At 38.9% G+C, this 17,936-nt stretch overlaps 1 protein-coding gene across 1 annotated transcript; it reads right to left on the minus strand.

Annotated features, from left to right (window-relative positions):
- Nucleotides 1-4,475: 4,475 nt before the first annotated feature.
- On the minus strand, nt 4,476-17,927 carry mybbp1a (MYB binding protein (P160) 1a). The gene is made up of 27 exons (XM_074610196.1): nt 17,660-17,927; nt 16,971-17,066; nt 16,571-16,654; nt 16,407-16,481; nt 16,188-16,295; nt 15,907-16,097; nt 15,625-15,792; nt 15,421-15,538; nt 15,025-15,314; nt 14,833-14,943; nt 14,629-14,754; nt 14,101-14,307; nt 13,816-13,924; nt 13,623-13,722; nt 13,355-13,512; nt 12,681-12,791; nt 11,831-11,998; nt 11,537-11,710; nt 10,445-10,602; nt 9,319-9,453; nt 8,826-8,937; nt 7,200-7,331; nt 7,043-7,111; nt 6,838-6,951; nt 5,659-5,760; nt 5,444-5,568; nt 4,476-5,118 (listed from the first exon to the last, which is right to left on the minus strand). Exons 1-27 carry the CDS (start codon nt 17,840-17,842, stop codon nt 4,728-4,730), a joined length of 3,915 nt encoding a protein of 1,304 aa, XP_074466297.1. The 5' UTR covers nt 17,843-17,927; the 3' UTR covers nt 4,476-4,727.
- Nucleotides 17,928-17,936: the final 9 nt, after the last annotated feature.

Genomic DNA, 17,936 nt, shown 5'->3' on the forward strand with positions numbered 1-17,936 from the left:
CGGCAGCAATGAAGCAGAAGATCGCTGGAAGATCTGGGTACTTTTCCACTCGGAAGTCGAACCATGTTGGCATCATGCGCCACTGAGCAACTCTCATAGGAATGAATGGGGCCCCGCCTCCAACGCTGTATCCAGTTCTCTTTATACATCCATGGTTTAAAGAGACGCAAACATCCTACTTAGGAGGTATGATTCGGTTTTTGGACAGGAATCCTTACTTGAATTGTTTAGCATCTAAAAGGGGGCCAGCTGAGGAGGTTCAACATTTATTTCTTTATTTCTTTATATATTTCTTTAGATTTTTTGAAAAATATTTATCCATTTTTTAATTTTTTTTTTAATTTTCTTATTTATTTCTATATAATGACAATTATTTATATTTATCCCTTTACTTTCCTCATTCTTTTCCCTATTGCTTTAGCTTTTCATTGAACAGCCAGGCTGTCAATCAACTAACTTTTAGGCTGAGTAGTCGATTCCTGCACACATATAATTGATTTTAAATAAAATTAAAATAGAATAATTTATTTGCAAAAAAATGAGTATTTATTCTAAAAATATTTATACAAATAAAAACATAAAGAAATAAATGTGAAAATGCTTATAATTACTCTTATATTTTATTATTTGTCTTTATATTTCCACATTTATTTCTTTATATATTTCTTTACATCTTTTAAAAATATTTATTTTTGTATTTAAATTACTCTATTTTTTCTTTATTTTTGTTATTTCTTTTTTTTTATATAATGACAATTATTTATTTATTTTCATCCCTTTATTTTTCTTATTCTTTTCCCTACTGCTTTAGCTTTTCATTGAACGGCCAAGCTGTCAATCAACTAACTTTTAGGCTGAGTAGTCGATTCCTGCACACATATAATTGATTTTAAATAAAACTAAAATAGAGTAATTTATTTGCAAAAAAAATAATAATATTTATTCTAAAAATATATATACAAATAAATACATAAAGAAATAAATGTGAAAATGCTTATAATTACTCTTTTTATATTATTTGCAAGAAAAATTAATAAATATATATTATAAAGAAATATATATATAAATGGATGGTTTGGACTGTCTCAGTTCTAAAATATGTTTTGAATCAAATCTGTTGAACACTCACAGTATTCACTATCTTTTCCTTCTTCTTTGAATGTGTTTTTTCAGTCCTCCAGACAACCATTGATTTCCGTTCATTGCTGGGAAGTATGACGATCAACCTGCAGACTTGCTTGCTTTGGAAATGGTCAGCATTATTGTAAAATATGCAGTATGGGTTCTGTAGAGAGGGAAAAGAAACAGCTATGCTCCGTTAAATGATTATTACTACTAGAGGAACAGGAGGATTTCTGCCCAGCAGGTGTTGAACAGGAGACGGTGTGAGGCACATTTGGGCGTCCTCCAAGTAACAATACAACTCAACTCAGGTTGTTCCTACAAGGTCTGGCAAGTAAACTACCGGCTGCACTAATTAATGGCTTTCCGGTTGCACTCGATATAGAAGTAACACCCTGCCAGCAGCCTGCCTGCTGCGGAGCATCAGACTCCAAAGGCCCATAAAAACAACATGGGCCAACAGGAGAATATTTCATAAAGCGACGGGGATGAAGCGGGCCTGCGTTTCAGATACAGCTTACTCATATTGATGAGACTTTGCCCTCGACTTTACAGCCTACTCTGATTATTCCTCCGAGCTGCATTAGCAGATTGGTTCTGCGCTCTTTATCTCAACTCACAGCGATGACAAGCGACAGTTCGCTGTCAGGAAGAGAGGACACCGCTGCTCCTGTTCTCACCCCTGCTGTCAGGGCTCGAGGTGGATGATTTGTCACCACCGGTGTGCGTTTATACGCTTCGTTACTGCAGGTTCACGCTGTGGCTGCGAAACGTACAGTGCCAGGAACTCAGACGAGCACCTCCACGGCTCTGTAGGCCGGAGAACGAAGAACACATCAGCCCTGATCCTTTTCTATAGAGCAATCTTTACTTTTAAACTTAAATTACCATCTGATACATACAGGGAACTTGGTGATTTAAATGGGCGTCACTGAAAGGGGACTACAGGACAACTGATGCCACTATCTTGATATTAAAAGGTATATTTATAGAAAGAGTCACTTCCTACAATAGTTTTGGGAGTGCCATAAAAAAAGGAGTAAATCTGTAAAAGAATAAGTAAATAAATGTGGAAATATAAAGAGGAATACATGTGGAAGACAAATAATAAAATGGAAAATAATAATTATAAGCATTTTAATTTATTTTCACATTTATTTCTTTATATATTTATTTAGATCTTTTTTAAAAAATATTTATTATTTTTGCAATTTGTTCTTTATTTTGTTATTTATTTTTATATAATGACAATTATTTATTTGTATCCCTTTATTTTCCTTATTCTTTTCCCTATTGCTTTTGCTTTTCATTGAACGGCCAAGCTGTCAATCAACTAACTTTTAGGCTTTAAATGAAAAGAAATAGATTTTTATTTGAAAAAATGTTTTATTAATATATATTATAAAAATATATAAATAAATAAATGTGAAAATGCTTATAATTACTTTTATATTTCATTATTTGTCTTTATATTTCTACATTTATTTCTTTACATATTTATTTAGATCTTTTAAAAAATGTGTATTTATTTATTTTTGTAATTAAATTACTAAATTTTTGTCTTTTTTAATTTCTTTTTTATATAATGAGAATTATTTCTTTTTATTTCTTTATCCCTTTATTTTCCTTATTCTTTTCTCTATTGCTTTTGCTTTTCATTAAAGGGCCAAGCTGTCAATCAACTAGCTTTTAGGCTGAGTAGTCGATTCCTGTTCCTGAAGTTATGTATTTATTTAGATCTTTTAAAAAATATGTATTTATTTATTTTTGTATTTAAATTACTCAATCTTTTTCTGAATTTCTTTTATATAATGACAATTATTCTAATTTTTTTTTTTTATCCCTTTATTTTCCTTATACTTTTCCCTATTCATTGAAGGGTCAAGCTGTCAATCAACTAACTTTTAGGCTGAGTAGTCGATTCCTGCACACATATAATCTATTTTAAATTTAAAAAATTGAGTAATTTATATGCAAAAAAATAATAAATATATATTCAAAAATAAATGTATAAAGAAATAAATATGAAAATAAATTAAAACGATTATAATTATTCTTTGACATTTTATTATTTGTCTTTATATTTCCACATTTATTTTTGTATTCTTTTACAGATTAGATTTTATGGCACTCCTATGACTCCATACCACTCATTACATTTTATATAAATGTTTAGGATGTTCCCTTTCATATACAAGTAGTCATGTGATCCATGATTAATATATAATTAAAATATATAAACATATATAAACATATATGATAAAAAACATTGATTAGAGCAGCTTCAAGACTCAGTTTGTACTGATTGGAGCCAGGCTGGTTCTGTTTTCCTATATCTATTTCTACTGTGTTAGGACGCCACCCTGCACGTTGGGTGTAAGACGGCTCCGGTGGAGATCCGCCACCACTGAAGGTTCCTGGAGTGGAGAGAAGCTCTGAGATGAGATAAACTGATGGATGGGTACTGCTACCTGCCTGGCGCCGCTGTAGATTTATGGCAGCACGGCTTCATGTCCTGTACAGTAATCCATTTGTGGGACACTGCATCATTTTCCTGACAGCTGAATTAGGCCTCTGTGTGATTGCTCACCTCAGTTTATAGACACACAAAGCTTGTTGCAACATCAAACCCTGCACACAGAGAGCAGCTCTTCCCAATGAGAGTAGTTATATAATAGTGTACCAGACCGGCCAGATGGTACCATGGCTTCATACAACACAGTAGGGATGCAAGACGGAACCGTTGAATGGCGTAGAAACCGAACCGTGGTCTTGTGCAACGTATCTTCATGCAGCGGTTCGTATATCTTATGAAAAAGTTGTTCCTCTTTTTTTGTTAGTTTTCCTACGAATGTCGAGCAACACGTGTCAATTTCTGCTCGTTACATGCTACGCCTTTTCAAAATAAACTTCCGTCTTCACAGGAAACAACTTCCTTAGGTTTAGGCAACAAAACTACTTAGTTAAGTTTAGGAAAAGATCAACTTCATTAAGGTTTAGGCGAGAAAACTACTTAGTTAGGTTTAAGGAAAAGATCGTAGTTTGGCTTAAAACAAACTCCAGAAGTGGCGTTACTTAAGTACATAGCTTACGTGACAAATAAATCAGCATTGACTTGTGGTTTCACACGGAACACGAACTAGGGATGCTAATTTTGAAAAATGTTCTAACCGATAACCGACCCTTGTTGACCAATTATTAACCGACAAGATTTGTGTCTCGCATGCAGCGGTGCTCCAGCTGCAGGAGCACAACAGATATTTGTTGACGGGAGTCTCCAGTTCACCGTCCGGCTAGTTGTTTTTATACATTTCACTAATGTCTTGTTAATGTTGCATAAAAAAGCTTATGGGCAGAGTTGAGAAATGAATTTATTGTTTTCTTCTAATCAATAGCAGTCACGTATTAGAAAAATAATCCATCTTAATTCATGTCCCACATGTAGAGTATTCAATATGTATAATAATATTGAAACATACCAGCGTGTTGTCCACACTGAGCTGGCAGCCGAGTAAGTAGAAAAATTAACAGACGGAAACGCAGCGTCTTTAAAAAGGAACATTTAAATAACAGTGTCCACTTTATATCTGGCCTCCTCCGTCTTTCTACTGTTTCTTCTTCTTCTTGGCCGTCTTGCTCTCAGACGGCGTCGGCGTCGTCGTCTTGCTCTTAGACGGCGTCGGCGTCGTCGTCTTGCTCTTCTTGGCCGGGTTGGGCTGAGAAGCCGCCGCGCCGTCGGCCAGTCGCTTCTGTTTTGTTTTCTTGTCTTGTTTCTTTTTGCCTTGTCCTTTATCTACTGCAGTTTTCTTTCTGAAGGTCGAGACGTGTCCCGCCGCTGCCGCCGCCGCCGCTGCTGCTGCAGCCGCCGGCTCTAAAATAGGTTTGTCGCGCTTTTTACGCTTCTTTGTTTCTGGCAGAAAACCTTTCTTCTTCTTGGGAAGCTGCTGCTGCTGGTCGGCCTCCTTGTCGGGCTTCGTCTTTTCAACTTTGGGTTTTCTGTGAACGTGAAAACACACGCAAAGGTCAACGTGACGGCTTCAATACAGGTAGCCACACCTAAAGCATCCCCTGCTTTATGGTCTATGTGACTCTAAATGGGACCATCATTTACTAAATGAACATCATGCTGTATTGAAGAAGACTTGAAACTAGAGATTGAGACCATAAACTCATGTTTACAATGTTTCCTGAGGTAATAAATGAACCAGAGGAGTCGCCCCCTGCTGGCTGGTAGAGAGAATGCAGGTTTAAGACACTTCATTGGCTTCACCTCTCAGACCCGGAGGTTGTCGCCTGCTGAGAATCACCAGAATAAACTCACATGACTCCAAAGTGTTTCACCACGGCCCAGTAGGTGTCCTCCAGCTTGCCGGTCTTGTTGAAGGTGATGGAGCTGGTCAGGGTCTGCAGGACTGTCTGAAGGGGCTCCAGGTCCACGGTAAGCTTCTACAACGGGAGCAGAGACTTTTAGAGTCTGGGACTGAAACCACATCGGCGGCGGCTGTCTCTCTCTCATGAGTTCACTCTCACACATACCTGCTGGTGGACGTGTTTGACCAGGAACTGACAGAGCTCCAGGGTCCTCACCACCTTCTCCTTCACCACCTTGCTCTCCGTCTGACCGACCTGTTGAAGACTCTGAGAGGAGAAGACGCTGGAGTTAGACTGTGATCCATGTTGGCCTTAAAGTAAAGTCGTTACCCTGCAGTCATTTTGAATCATTGCATGGACAAAACTGTTTTTATGACACGTTTTAAAGTAGAAGATTACATCTTATTAGCGAGACATTTTTAAAAACCCTCTAGAGGAGTTATGTTGTTTTTGTCTCGGATGAAAGGTCGGAGCAACACGGAGGTGAGGAGGTGGTTTGGTGAAGAAGTACAGAAGCGTGTAATTATATGCATCATGTGTTAACACCTCAGGACACAGAGGTCAGCGAGTGCAGCTCTCTAATCATCGTTTATCACGATGCAATTTCATAAACCTTCTAGAACAATATAATTAAAATTTGCACACGTCTACAGGATGAAAACTTCAGAAAACACCTCGTTCAAGCTGCAGCAAGGTCACTGTGACCTTCTGTAAAACTCAGACATTACCTAAACATCTAATCACATCTCCTCTCATCCTGCAGGTATTTATCTTATTCATTTATTGGACTGGATTTAGAGGATTTGATTCTGCGTTTTATCCCTTAAAAGCCTGACGAGGGACGAGGACTGCAAATTAGCTACGACTAGAAGAAATCAATGATCATGTTGCTCCGCGTCTGGATTTTGTAAATAGACAACTGTTTGCTTAAAAGTTCATAACTTTATAAAGTAATAAATATGTCAGATGCAGAGAGCTGCGCTGCCGTTAATACTTTGTTCAGGTTCTTTTAGTGCTGTATAGTAAGTGCTTAAGGTAAAAGTACTCGTATTGTGCAGTAAAATGTACCCGGTGAGTGTTTTACTATCATATATCTGATGTTTCTGGATTAATATTACTGCTGCATATGTTTTTAACTCCTTTATATAAACACTGTTGTGTAGTTTAATCTACAGCAAAGCAACATATTCTATAAAATCATAACACAAGCTGAGAGACAAACAATAAAACAAACAACCACTACTAACTAAAATGACTGAAAACAAACGAGTAAGAGCAACAATAGGGAAAGAGATTATGTGTTAAGTAGCGTTAACCCCGTGATGTAGAGCTGCGTTGACCTACCGCCGTCAGCTGACCTGCGACCTTCACACAGAGCTCCGTCCACGGAGCGCCGCTCAGCAGCTGCTGAACCTCCCGGCTCTGCATCGCCCGCAACACCAGCACACACGCTTGGCCCTAAACACACACACACACAAAACAACGTCCATCATCTAGAGCTGGTAAAGATGAATATGAATATGTAGCAGGGAGGTTCTCTCTTCTTTACCTGCTGGTGAACTCTGACTCCAGATGTGATGTACTCCATGATCGTATCCAACAGCTTCACACACAAACCCTGGAAACAGAACACACACGCTGCTGCGTTAGTATTATATTAGAGAGACATGAACTAGAACGTCTGAGATGTGCGTCGCTGTACTCACGGGGAATCTGGTGAACAAGTCGGTGAACATCTGGGCGGTCAGAGGGCTCTTCCTCCGGCCCATGAAGGAGCTCAGGGCGTCTCTGAAGATGCCCGACACCCGATCCACATCCAAGTTGCCCGTGAACCTCAACTGCACACAAACACACGACACAACCATGAAGGAGCAGACAACACATCAGGGGTCAGATATTCTTTCTGAAATGTGTGAAAGTCTTTTTCACGGGAGGAAATGTGCAGGTTTTGTGTCATGTCATGTTACATTTTGTACAAACACTCATGTTCCCCAGACTATGAAATCTTTTCCTCTAGCGCCACCATGAGGTTGACATGTGTGGGTTTACACAACTAACTTAAAGGACGGGTCCATCTGCGTTTTTCAAATGGAAACGTCCACTAAGCCGTTGCAAAAAGCAGTGATGTAGGTTACCACAGTAAGCTGATCAACAAAGTTATGAATAACGTGAACGCTAGTTGTGCTGAGTTTGGAAATAAGTGAATTAAAAAGGGTTAGTTTGGATGTTTTGAAGTGGGGTTGTATGTGTACTCCGGCGTTCTGAGAGGTAAAACTACTGCCTTAGTGAATGGAGTCTGGGGGCTTTGAAGAGAGAGATATAACTGCTTCAGTTCCCCGTCAGAAAGGGCTGTATGATGGCGAGGTAAAGCCGTTGGCTGTGGACAGGAGCAGCAGAGAAATATATTTTAGCCACCTCGCCGTCAGACAGCCCGTTCCCGCAAGGAACTAAAGCCGTTATATCGTGCTCTTTAAGGCCACCACACCAGACTCCATTCACAAAAACAGTGATTTTACCTCGAGGAACACGGAGTTGCTGGTCTACCGCCTAATATTATTAATATATAATATCATATAATTATATTTTCTGTACATGTAGCAGCGTCATCACGCAGAAACCTGCGTCAGGTCACGTGTTTGAATACATCAGGAACACCACTGGGACGCTACAGAATGATATACAAATCTAGCCCTTTCACTATTTGACAGATGTCATAACATTTGGTGCAAACATTCATGTTCTTGTCGGGATGAATTGTAATGATGTTGTTGATTCTTTAACTTTCCATCTAGCTCCACCATCAGGTTTAATCTGGTCAATACTTCAGTTTATAAACTCAAAACATCAGTATGGTGGTGGTTTAGACAACCGTAGAAATGTGTGTGAGATAACTGAACATCTTTTTGAACAGATTAAAGCAGCAACTAAGAATTACTTTCATTAATCTGTCGATCATTTTCTCATTTAGCCCGAGGCAACGTCTTCAAATCAACAATCCAAAATCAAAATATTCATTTAACCATCACTGAGAAGACGATTTAGAAAATTTAGCAAATACTCACATTTAAGAAGCTGGAACTTTAAAATAAATGTATTGCATATCGATAGAAACAGTGCGAGGAAGACACTCTGGATAAAAGGGGGACAAGTTCTCCAGGACTGACCCACTTCCTGACCCAGTAAATACCGGAACAGACCAGAATGTTTTTCTGGAGCAAAGCTGGACATAATATGAGGGATGTAAGAGCACTATTGTCCGGTGATCTAAACTCAGCAGCAAGGAGGTTTAGAAGAGTGAATGAGGTGATAAATGAATCAGTGTGTAAACGTACATCGTGTGCTGCAGCTCCGTCGGCGGCGGCGGTCTGCTCCTCTTTGGCCTCAGCAGCAGCAGGAGGAGGAGGAGGAGCTCCTCGCAGCACTTTGACCACGTACAGAGATGCACTGCAGGGACAGTTCAACATCAGATAAACACAACAACACTTGAGGTAGTTTGCAGAAAGTCCTCTTTACAAAACGATGTTATTTTGTATGATGTTTTGTGCATTGTACAACGGTTCAACCAGACTGATGAGAGAGACAAAGATCCCTCTGAGCTCAGAAGAAATCAGCCGTCATTAGTAAAAGAAACTGGAAGCTTTGCATCAAAATGTGAGCAGATTGAAACAGGAACAGCTTCCTGTTTCAGTGTCCAGTGCACAATAATGCAGCCTAGAACAAGCTGGGATTAACAGATTCTTCTTTAGTCACACATACTGTGGTGTGTGAGAGATTTGAGCATCATATTATTATTCAGCTTATCCATTAGAAACAGTGACGTTGTACCTGAAGTAGTAGAGGCAGACGGAGGACTCGGACAGTTTCTGGCTCTTAGTCATGAGTTTGTCCAGCAGGTCGTGGAGCTCCCCCTGTCGGTCGCCGACGGTCCTGCAGTAAACCTTCGACCTGCACAGCTGGTTCCTGAACAATCACACAGACAGAGGAGACGTTCACTCAAAGTGAGAATCAATAATAAAAAGTCTTATGTTACCACCTGGCCTCATTCAACGCCCTTTACACAATCATTATCCCGATCACACAATTAATAGAAATCAAAAAACAACTGAATGAAGGGCAGTCATACATACAGAGACAGACCTATTGGCCAAATGGCACCAAACTTGCCATTGTCACTCAGACATCATATCTACACATGTTCACCAAATGTGGTTGCAATAGCACAGTTTTCAGATTTTTTTTTATGTTTTTATGGCAATTTTTTCAGACTTTTTTTTTTTTTTTTTTTTTTACGTTTTTCAGATATTTTCAGACTTTTTTTTAAATTTTTTTTAACTTTTTACTTTTCTTTTGGGACATTTGTCGGATATTTTTTTCGGACGTTTTTGGCATTTTTCAGACTTTTTTTGGACATTTTTCGAAAAATTTTCAGATGTTTTTTCACAATTTTTTTGGACTTTTTTGAAATTTGTTTTGAAATTTTTCAAATATTTTCAGACATTTGTTGGACATTTTTTGAAAATTGTTCAGATGTTTTTTGACATTTTTCGTACTTTAAAAAAAAAAAAAAAAATTCCATCATTAATCCAAAAAAGTAACTTTTCCCAGCTTGGTCCGGAGATGTTCTCGACCAAATTTGGTGACAACAAAAAAAATGTGATATGGACAAAGTTAAAAATGGCGGAAAATCAGTCTAGACACAAAAGAATATGGCTCATATAGATACACAACATCCAGGGGAAAAAAAGACTTTTGTTTCTGAGACTTATGGTTCAAAAGTTACAGGACAAAACGCAAAGTTCATTGTTATAGCGCCACCATCTGGCCAAACTGCACCACATTAGACACTAAACTCCCTCGAGTCCTGAGCAACACACCCGCCAAGTGTGAAGTCGATCGGATGAGCTCAACACCGAACATGAAAAGAAAACAAACAAACAGAAACGCGTGTTACCTGAAGATGTCTGCAGCTCGGCGGAGGAAGTCCTGCTCCTGCTGGTCGCTGTCGCCGCTCATTCCTCTGTCGATGATGGTGAGCAGAGGCTCCACCAAACCCAGAACCAGAGGACTGCCGGCCTGCCGGGCCACGAACACCTCGACCAGGTCCAACACCTACAACAAGCCAAACAAGGGAGGGAGAGACAACGTCGGGGTTGGTGGAAAGTGTATTTTTCCACTTTTTAATGGAGCTAGGCTAGCAGTTAAATAAGCATCAAAAAATAAATGAATTAATTAATCAATTAATTAGCCATTAAATATACCCAAAATAATATTTAAAAAAAAAAAATTGTAGGCATTAATTAATTGATAAAATGTGACAAATTGTTATTTATGTTTTTATTTGTTTTTTTATTTATTGATTTACCTTTGTATTAATTCCCCTATTTATCTGCTCTATTTAATTTTCCCTTTTATTTATTTATTTTTATAACTTAAATTTCTATTTGAATTATTTTTTCAATTTCTATTTTTATTCATTTAAAATTTATTTTTAAATATACTATTAATAAATAAATAAATAAATACATTTATTAATTAATATGCCATTAAATCTACCAAAATTAAACAATAAAATAATTGTAGATATTAATTAATTGGTAAAATGGACAAAGTTCATATTTATGTTTTTATTTATTTACCTTTGCATTGATTCCCCTATTTATTTACTCCATTTAATTTTCCCTATTATTAATTTATTATCTATTTATTTTTATAACTTAAGATTTTTTATTCATTTTAAATTAATTTTTAAATGTATTACATATAAGAAATATTATTAAATAATAAATAAATAAATAAATAAATACAAAAAGAGTAGATAAATAGGAGAATTAATAAAAAGATAAATACATAAAGAAGCAAATTAAAAACAAAATATCAATTTATGTCACATTTGACCAATTAATGAATGCTACATTTATTTTTAATATCAAAATTTGGAACATTTAATGCAATATTAATTTATTTATCCAGTAATTTTATCTATTTATTTGTGTTTTTGGCAGGTTCTGGCCTCCATACTTTACAAGACAACAAACTGAAATACCTTGATCTTAAAGTCTCGGACCAGCGACTTCTCTTTCTGGATTTTTGTCTTCTCGTCCTTCTTGGCCTGGCTCTTCTTCTTCTGCTCCGAGAACAGCGCCGCCAGGCCCTTATCCAGCTCCATCATGGCGTCATCGTCCAGATCTTCATCACTGCTGCCGTCCTCCTCTGTGGCCTGAATACACCGCAGCACAACAGACGACTATTACTAATCTAGCAGTGTTAAAATACCATTCATTGATTTATTGCTGACACGCTGCTCTGAAACATCGTTAAAGGACGCCTGGAAACCCACCAGAGCATTCTGCTGCTGCAGGACCTTCATCAGCTCCAGACGGAAACTTTGATCCACATCTCCCACCACCTCCTCCTCTTCCTCGTCCTCATCCTCGTCCTCCTCATCTTCGTCTTCCATTGCTTCATCATCTTCATCCTCATCATCTGATCCGTCAGACTTGTCATCCTGGCGGAACCATAACCACAAGTTTTAGGATTTCAGTATCAAATGTTTCTTCTAAATCAGTACAAAAAATAATAATAAATAATAATAAATAAGAGTAAAGACACATTTATTAAGTGGAATCTTATAATTATTAATAAAATAAATAAAAATAAATATGTATTTTATCATTTATTTATTTTATTATTTGTATTATTTATTTATTTTTATTAATTAAACCTCATTATTATTTTTTAAATTTTGTTTTATTTTTTGTTTTTTAGATGTTGGGATCGTGGAGTGGGTTGGGATGTACAGTAGCAATTATAAAGTTGTTTGATACTTGTATATATATAATTATCTTTTTAGTTTTTTGAGAAATAATTATTGTATGCGATCACAATTCAACAAATATATATTATTTAAATATATATATTTAATCTATTTTTTTTTAAAGTATATATATATATATATATATATATATATATAATATAATATTTTATATTTTAAATATTTTATAAAAGACAATAATATGATGTTATTGATAAGATGACAAAAGAAAATATATATATATATATTTTCTTTAATTTAATTTAACCTTTATTTAACCAGGACTTCCTGTTGAGATTAAAAAACTCTTTCTCCAGGGAGTCCTGGTCAAGATAAGCAGCAGCACAAGTTGTGAATAAGCAAGAGAAGAACTGACCTCCATCTCCACATCGTCTTCCTCATCATCTTCATCATTCTTCTTGGTTTTGTTGTCGTCAGTGACGACCACAGCACCGTCCTCCTCGTCATCCTTCTCTGGGTCCAGGACCTACACAGAGCACAAAAAACACTCGTCATTACAATATAAAATACATTTATTTTAGCATTATTATTCATTTTAATATATATATATATATATATATATATATATATATATATATATATATATAAATAAATATATATATATATATATATATATATATATATATATATAAATAAATATATATATATATATATATATATATATATATATATATATATATATATATATATATATATTTTTTTTGATAATTATTTTTTAATTTTTTATAGTATATATACATTTTTATTTTAACCATCAGAGTATGTAATACATATAAACAGGTACACAAAATGACATCTAGTGGTTACGATTTTAATCTGTAACATGTTTATTTTTTATGGTTTTGATCACGACATTACAATAACGTTAATTTAATATATTTTCCTTTTTTTATTTCTGTAATATTTTTTAAAAATGTCAGGATTTTCTCTTCACCCAGTAACCACAGATGTCAGTCTTCACAGTTAAATCTATGCATTTTGTGATGGTGATCTGTTTTAGAAAGTGACTTCCTTGCACGTGTTACTTACGTCTAGGATGGCGGTGAGGGCGGCTGCGGTGACGTGAGGGCAGATGGAGGTGAAGACCGTTTTGCAGACCTGTCTGATGTGTCGGCTCGGCTGAGACAGCAGCGACAGCAAGATGTCCACCATCACCTCCACCCACTCGGGCTCCTCCTCTTCCTCCTCTGTGGAACACAAACACATCGTTTTTAAACACCGTAAGTAAGTATGATGTGAGAGGATGATGGAGGCAGCTGCATCATCATCATCATCATCATCATCATCATGGCCTCACCTTGTTTCTTCTTCTTCGTCTTCTTCTTGGCCTTCTTCTCCTGAGCTTTGTCCACGCAGCTCTGCAGGTCCTTCATGATGACCAGCAGCTCTTCAGGGGCCTTTCAGGACAAAGTCTGAGTGTCAAACTACACTGCAATAACAACAGTAGTACTATAATATAATATAATATGATATAATATAATATATAGTACCTTGAAGAGGTGCATGCCGACCAACAGGAAGAGCTGCTGGAACGCGGCGCTCTCTGCAGTCGGGCCTTTCTTTGCTTTCTTCTTCAGGGTTTCCACCGACTCCAACATGCTGCAAGAACACACATGTAGAGCTGTCAAACATGTTCCCGTCTCGTTTAGTAGAACTCATTAAACAGATATAGAATAACCATCATTCATAAATGGTAAATTGATAATTAAACTTAGTTAATAGTTATTTTACTGTTAACAAACAATGAAATCAAAGAGGAGAAACTGGTGTCCTACCTGTCCCAGGCCTGTGTCTGCTCGGGGCTGAAGGGTTGGACGCTCTGGACTACTTTGGGCTGGGTGAGCAGCGTCTTGGCGTACTGGACCAGGTGGTAGATCCACATGGTGCCGTCGGCCGTGACGCCCAGCGCTCGCTTTGGGTTGACGGCCGCACCTTCGGCCGGGTCCTCGACCAGCGGCAGGTGGTGCATGGACAGGAGGAGTCTGGAGGACGGACAAACGGACAGTCAGTGATGCAGCAGTGAGACACCCGAACCTGAAAACACCTGAGATCCACTCTGGCTGAGAGGTTTCTGTATGACGTCACATTTATTTTGTGGTTTGCAAGTGAAGATGTGAACAGTTCGGTCTCCAGTAAAGATGCACCGATGCCAAGACCGGATCACATATCGGGCCGATACTGACTCAAACAGCTGAACCGTGTATCGGTAACAGATTTACTATAATAACCCTGCACCAGAGAACATACATGAACACTTAGGCATTAAAGTGCTGCATGACCAAACAGAAGATTTCATCTCTCACCCAAAGAATGAATTGACGAGCACTGCTCTGGTTTTATCGTCCAGAGGGACGGACAGCTTCCCCGTCGTCTCTGAGATTTCTTGCGAGGCCTTCTTGGTGCTGAAGAACGAGTGGAAGAAGACAAACCTGGAAAAGAAACAACATCAGCTGACGGTCTTTCTCTTCATCATAAACACTGGGACTTGGAGACGTAACTCAACTCACCTGGCCACATCCATGATGAGATCCTCCTGCTTCTTCACCTGCTGGTTGTCGATGATCGAGCAGAGACGGGAAATAATCCACTTCCTCAGGCGGAGCACGGCGTTCTCCTTCCTGAGGACGGAAAATCAAACATTCAGTTTCCATCCAGCATGATCAACACGTTGCTAAACACAGCAGGCGTCTACTACTCACTGTTCCTTCCCCTCCTTCTTGTCCTTCTGCTTGCGGGTGCTGAAGTCCAGCAGCTTGTCCAGCTGCGGCTGCAGGAACATGTTCTTCAGCCAGTTGACGTAGCGCTGCAGAGCCGAAGGCTGCAGGTGCTGCACCACCCGCCACACCGACGGCACCACGGGGTAGCCCTGGTTGCTCAGCGAGGAGAAGCCCACCATCACCGCCAGCTGTCTGTCGGCATCCTGACAGCCCTCCAGGAAGTCCGACACGTAGACGTCCATCTCCGGGGCCAGCTTGAAGCGGTCCGGTTTCTGAGAGAAACATGATGGAGGAGATTCTTATTAGTCCGCTGTTAGTCAGCCTTAGATCATCCCGTCATAACTTGTCGTTTATAATCAACTAGACGAGGCCACTGACCTGAGCGGACACCACGTGCTCCCCGTACTGCGTCATCACCTCTCCAGACAAAACCTCCTTCAGCTGGGCTGCAGACAGAAGAGGCAGGGCGCTGCCCAGCAGACGGAAGCTCAGGTAGCTGGACACAGACGGGACAACATGTACGTTAATAGAATGTAATATAATATAATATATATGTTAATATAATATAATATAGAGACTCACTGAGCTGGCCCCGGCTGCTCCTTCAACATGCCGTTGATGATGGCGTTGTTCCAGAAGAGCTGGAAGCTGTCTTCCTTCAGAGAGAGCTTCAGGAGGTCCGGGACCACCGGCGGGAGGACGCACTCCTTCTTCACCGAGCGGGCCGCCATCTTCATCACCTCCGTCAACCTGCCAGACGACATCACATGATAGATTTTCCAAACAGCAGGCGTAGTACGGGATACATTTCGGTTAAGGGTATTAAAGGTCTTTAGAAGGGAATAAAGCTGCCCGTGCTCTTACTTGGGGATGTTGTCGGCGTTGATGATGGTCGAGGAGCCGAGCAGCTTCTTCAGTTTCTTGGGTTTGAGTGTTTGTGGGAAGCGCTGCAGCGCGACCAGCAGCAGCTGCAGCTGCTCCGGAGTGTTGAAGGCTGACGCCAGGTCAGTCTGCAGGGCGCTCAGCAGGACCTCCTCAAACACCTCCTCTGGGATCTGACGGACAGATTGAACATGCATTATGTATTATGGTTATAGATATATATTACTATTATTATAAAGGTGTAACTGAGCAGCGGTGGTCACCTCATTGAGGATGTCTGTCATGGTCTTAGTGGGCAGGTCCTTCAGGTGTTGTCTGTGCGGGCTGAGACTCTGCAGGAGCTGCACACATCCCAACACCACCTGAGGCTCCTGGAGAGACACAGAGACACATTAGAGAGACTCTGACGCTGGAGATTCTCTCCTTTCATCCTGCAAACACACACAAGTCTGAACCTGATGAATGGAGGTGAGACGACTTACTTTAGAGATGCGGCCGGACTGATGAACGGCGAGGACGCCGAACAAGTTTCCAAACGCAGCATGTCTGATAAGTTTCTGACAAAAACACCAAAGAGAAGTTCAGACCTCGACGTTCATAAAGAGCTCCTTCGTGAAACAGACAGAGAAAACGTTAACACACTCACCTTTTTCACCGTCTGCAGATTGTGTTTCTCTTTGATTCTGTCGAGAACGCTCTGCAGAGAGACGTCTTCAAACGCACTCAACACCTGAAAGACAAAATCTCATGTCACGCTGAAATAATTCTACTGTATCTTTTTTCAATAAATGTTGACTTTTGGACTTTACAACGCTCTGGAGTTATTGGAAATATTTGCATCACACGAGTCAAACAATATACAAATAGTATAATACTGATGATGTTAGTGTAGCCTGATCTTTAATAGTACCGTGTTTCTATAGATAGATATCTACGAATATAACTAGTCAGCTTGAAACATAATTATGGATAGATACTGGTTACATATACATGGTTAAACTGGGTTAAACTGTGTTAAACTGGTTCTAGTGGTCGTCTCCACTCACCTGTCCCAGAGCCAGACTGAATCCAGGTCTAGCAGCCTCTCTGGTGTGAGCCAGTCCGTCCACCAGCCTCTTAAAGGAGTACTCCAACTCATCAGCCTGCAGGACGCACAGAGAGAAACACACCATGATGACAGCATGTAAAGGTACTCTCATTATAACACTGTATATATTCTAAAGGTAACAGGGTTCAGATAGTTTACTAAATAACAGTACTGTACTCAAGTACTATTTGAGGTACTAGAGTATTTTCATTTAATGCTCCTTTATAATCACATCTCAGATTATATACACACACACACATATATATATATATTATATAATATATATATATATATTATATTATAATATATATATATATATATATATATAATATATAATATATAATATATATATTATATAATATATATATATATATATATTTGTACTTTAAGTATATTCTGATGTTAATAATTGTGTGCTTTTACTTGAGTAAGACTTTGAATGCAGGACTTTTACTTGTATCAGAGTATTTCTACACTGTGGTATTTCTACTGTTGAGTACTACTGTTGAGTACTACTGTTGAGTACTACTGTTGAGTACTACTAACTAGTACCGTTAGTATCCTTAATTAGAGAGTATGACCAGGCTGGTTTAAACATCCTCCTGCAGTAGCTCCTCAGTGTCTCAGTGTGTCTCTGCTCAGCCTCACCTTGTTGTTGGTCTTCAGATACTGGATCAGGTCTGTGACCGCCTTCAGCCGGACCTCCTGGTCTGGTTTGGCCAGGTCCCAGAAGAAGTCTAAGAAGACTCGGTTCTGTTGTAGGATCCCGGTTCCGGCCGATCGGACCGGCTCCGGTACAGTAACGGAGAGCTCCACCATCTCTACAGACATCTGCTGCTCTCTGCTCAGAAACCTCAACCTGACATGCTGCTGCAGGAACACACGTGGGCTCCCTGCGACGCGTCTACTTCCGGGTCAACTGCAC

Source organism: Sebastes fasciatus, chromosome 16 (genome assembly GCF_043250625.1).
Source record: "Sebastes fasciatus isolate fSebFas1 chromosome 16, fSebFas1.pri, whole genome shotgun sequence".
NCBI classification, from domain to species: Eukaryota; Metazoa; Chordata; class Actinopteri; order Perciformes; family Sebastidae; genus Sebastes; species Sebastes fasciatus.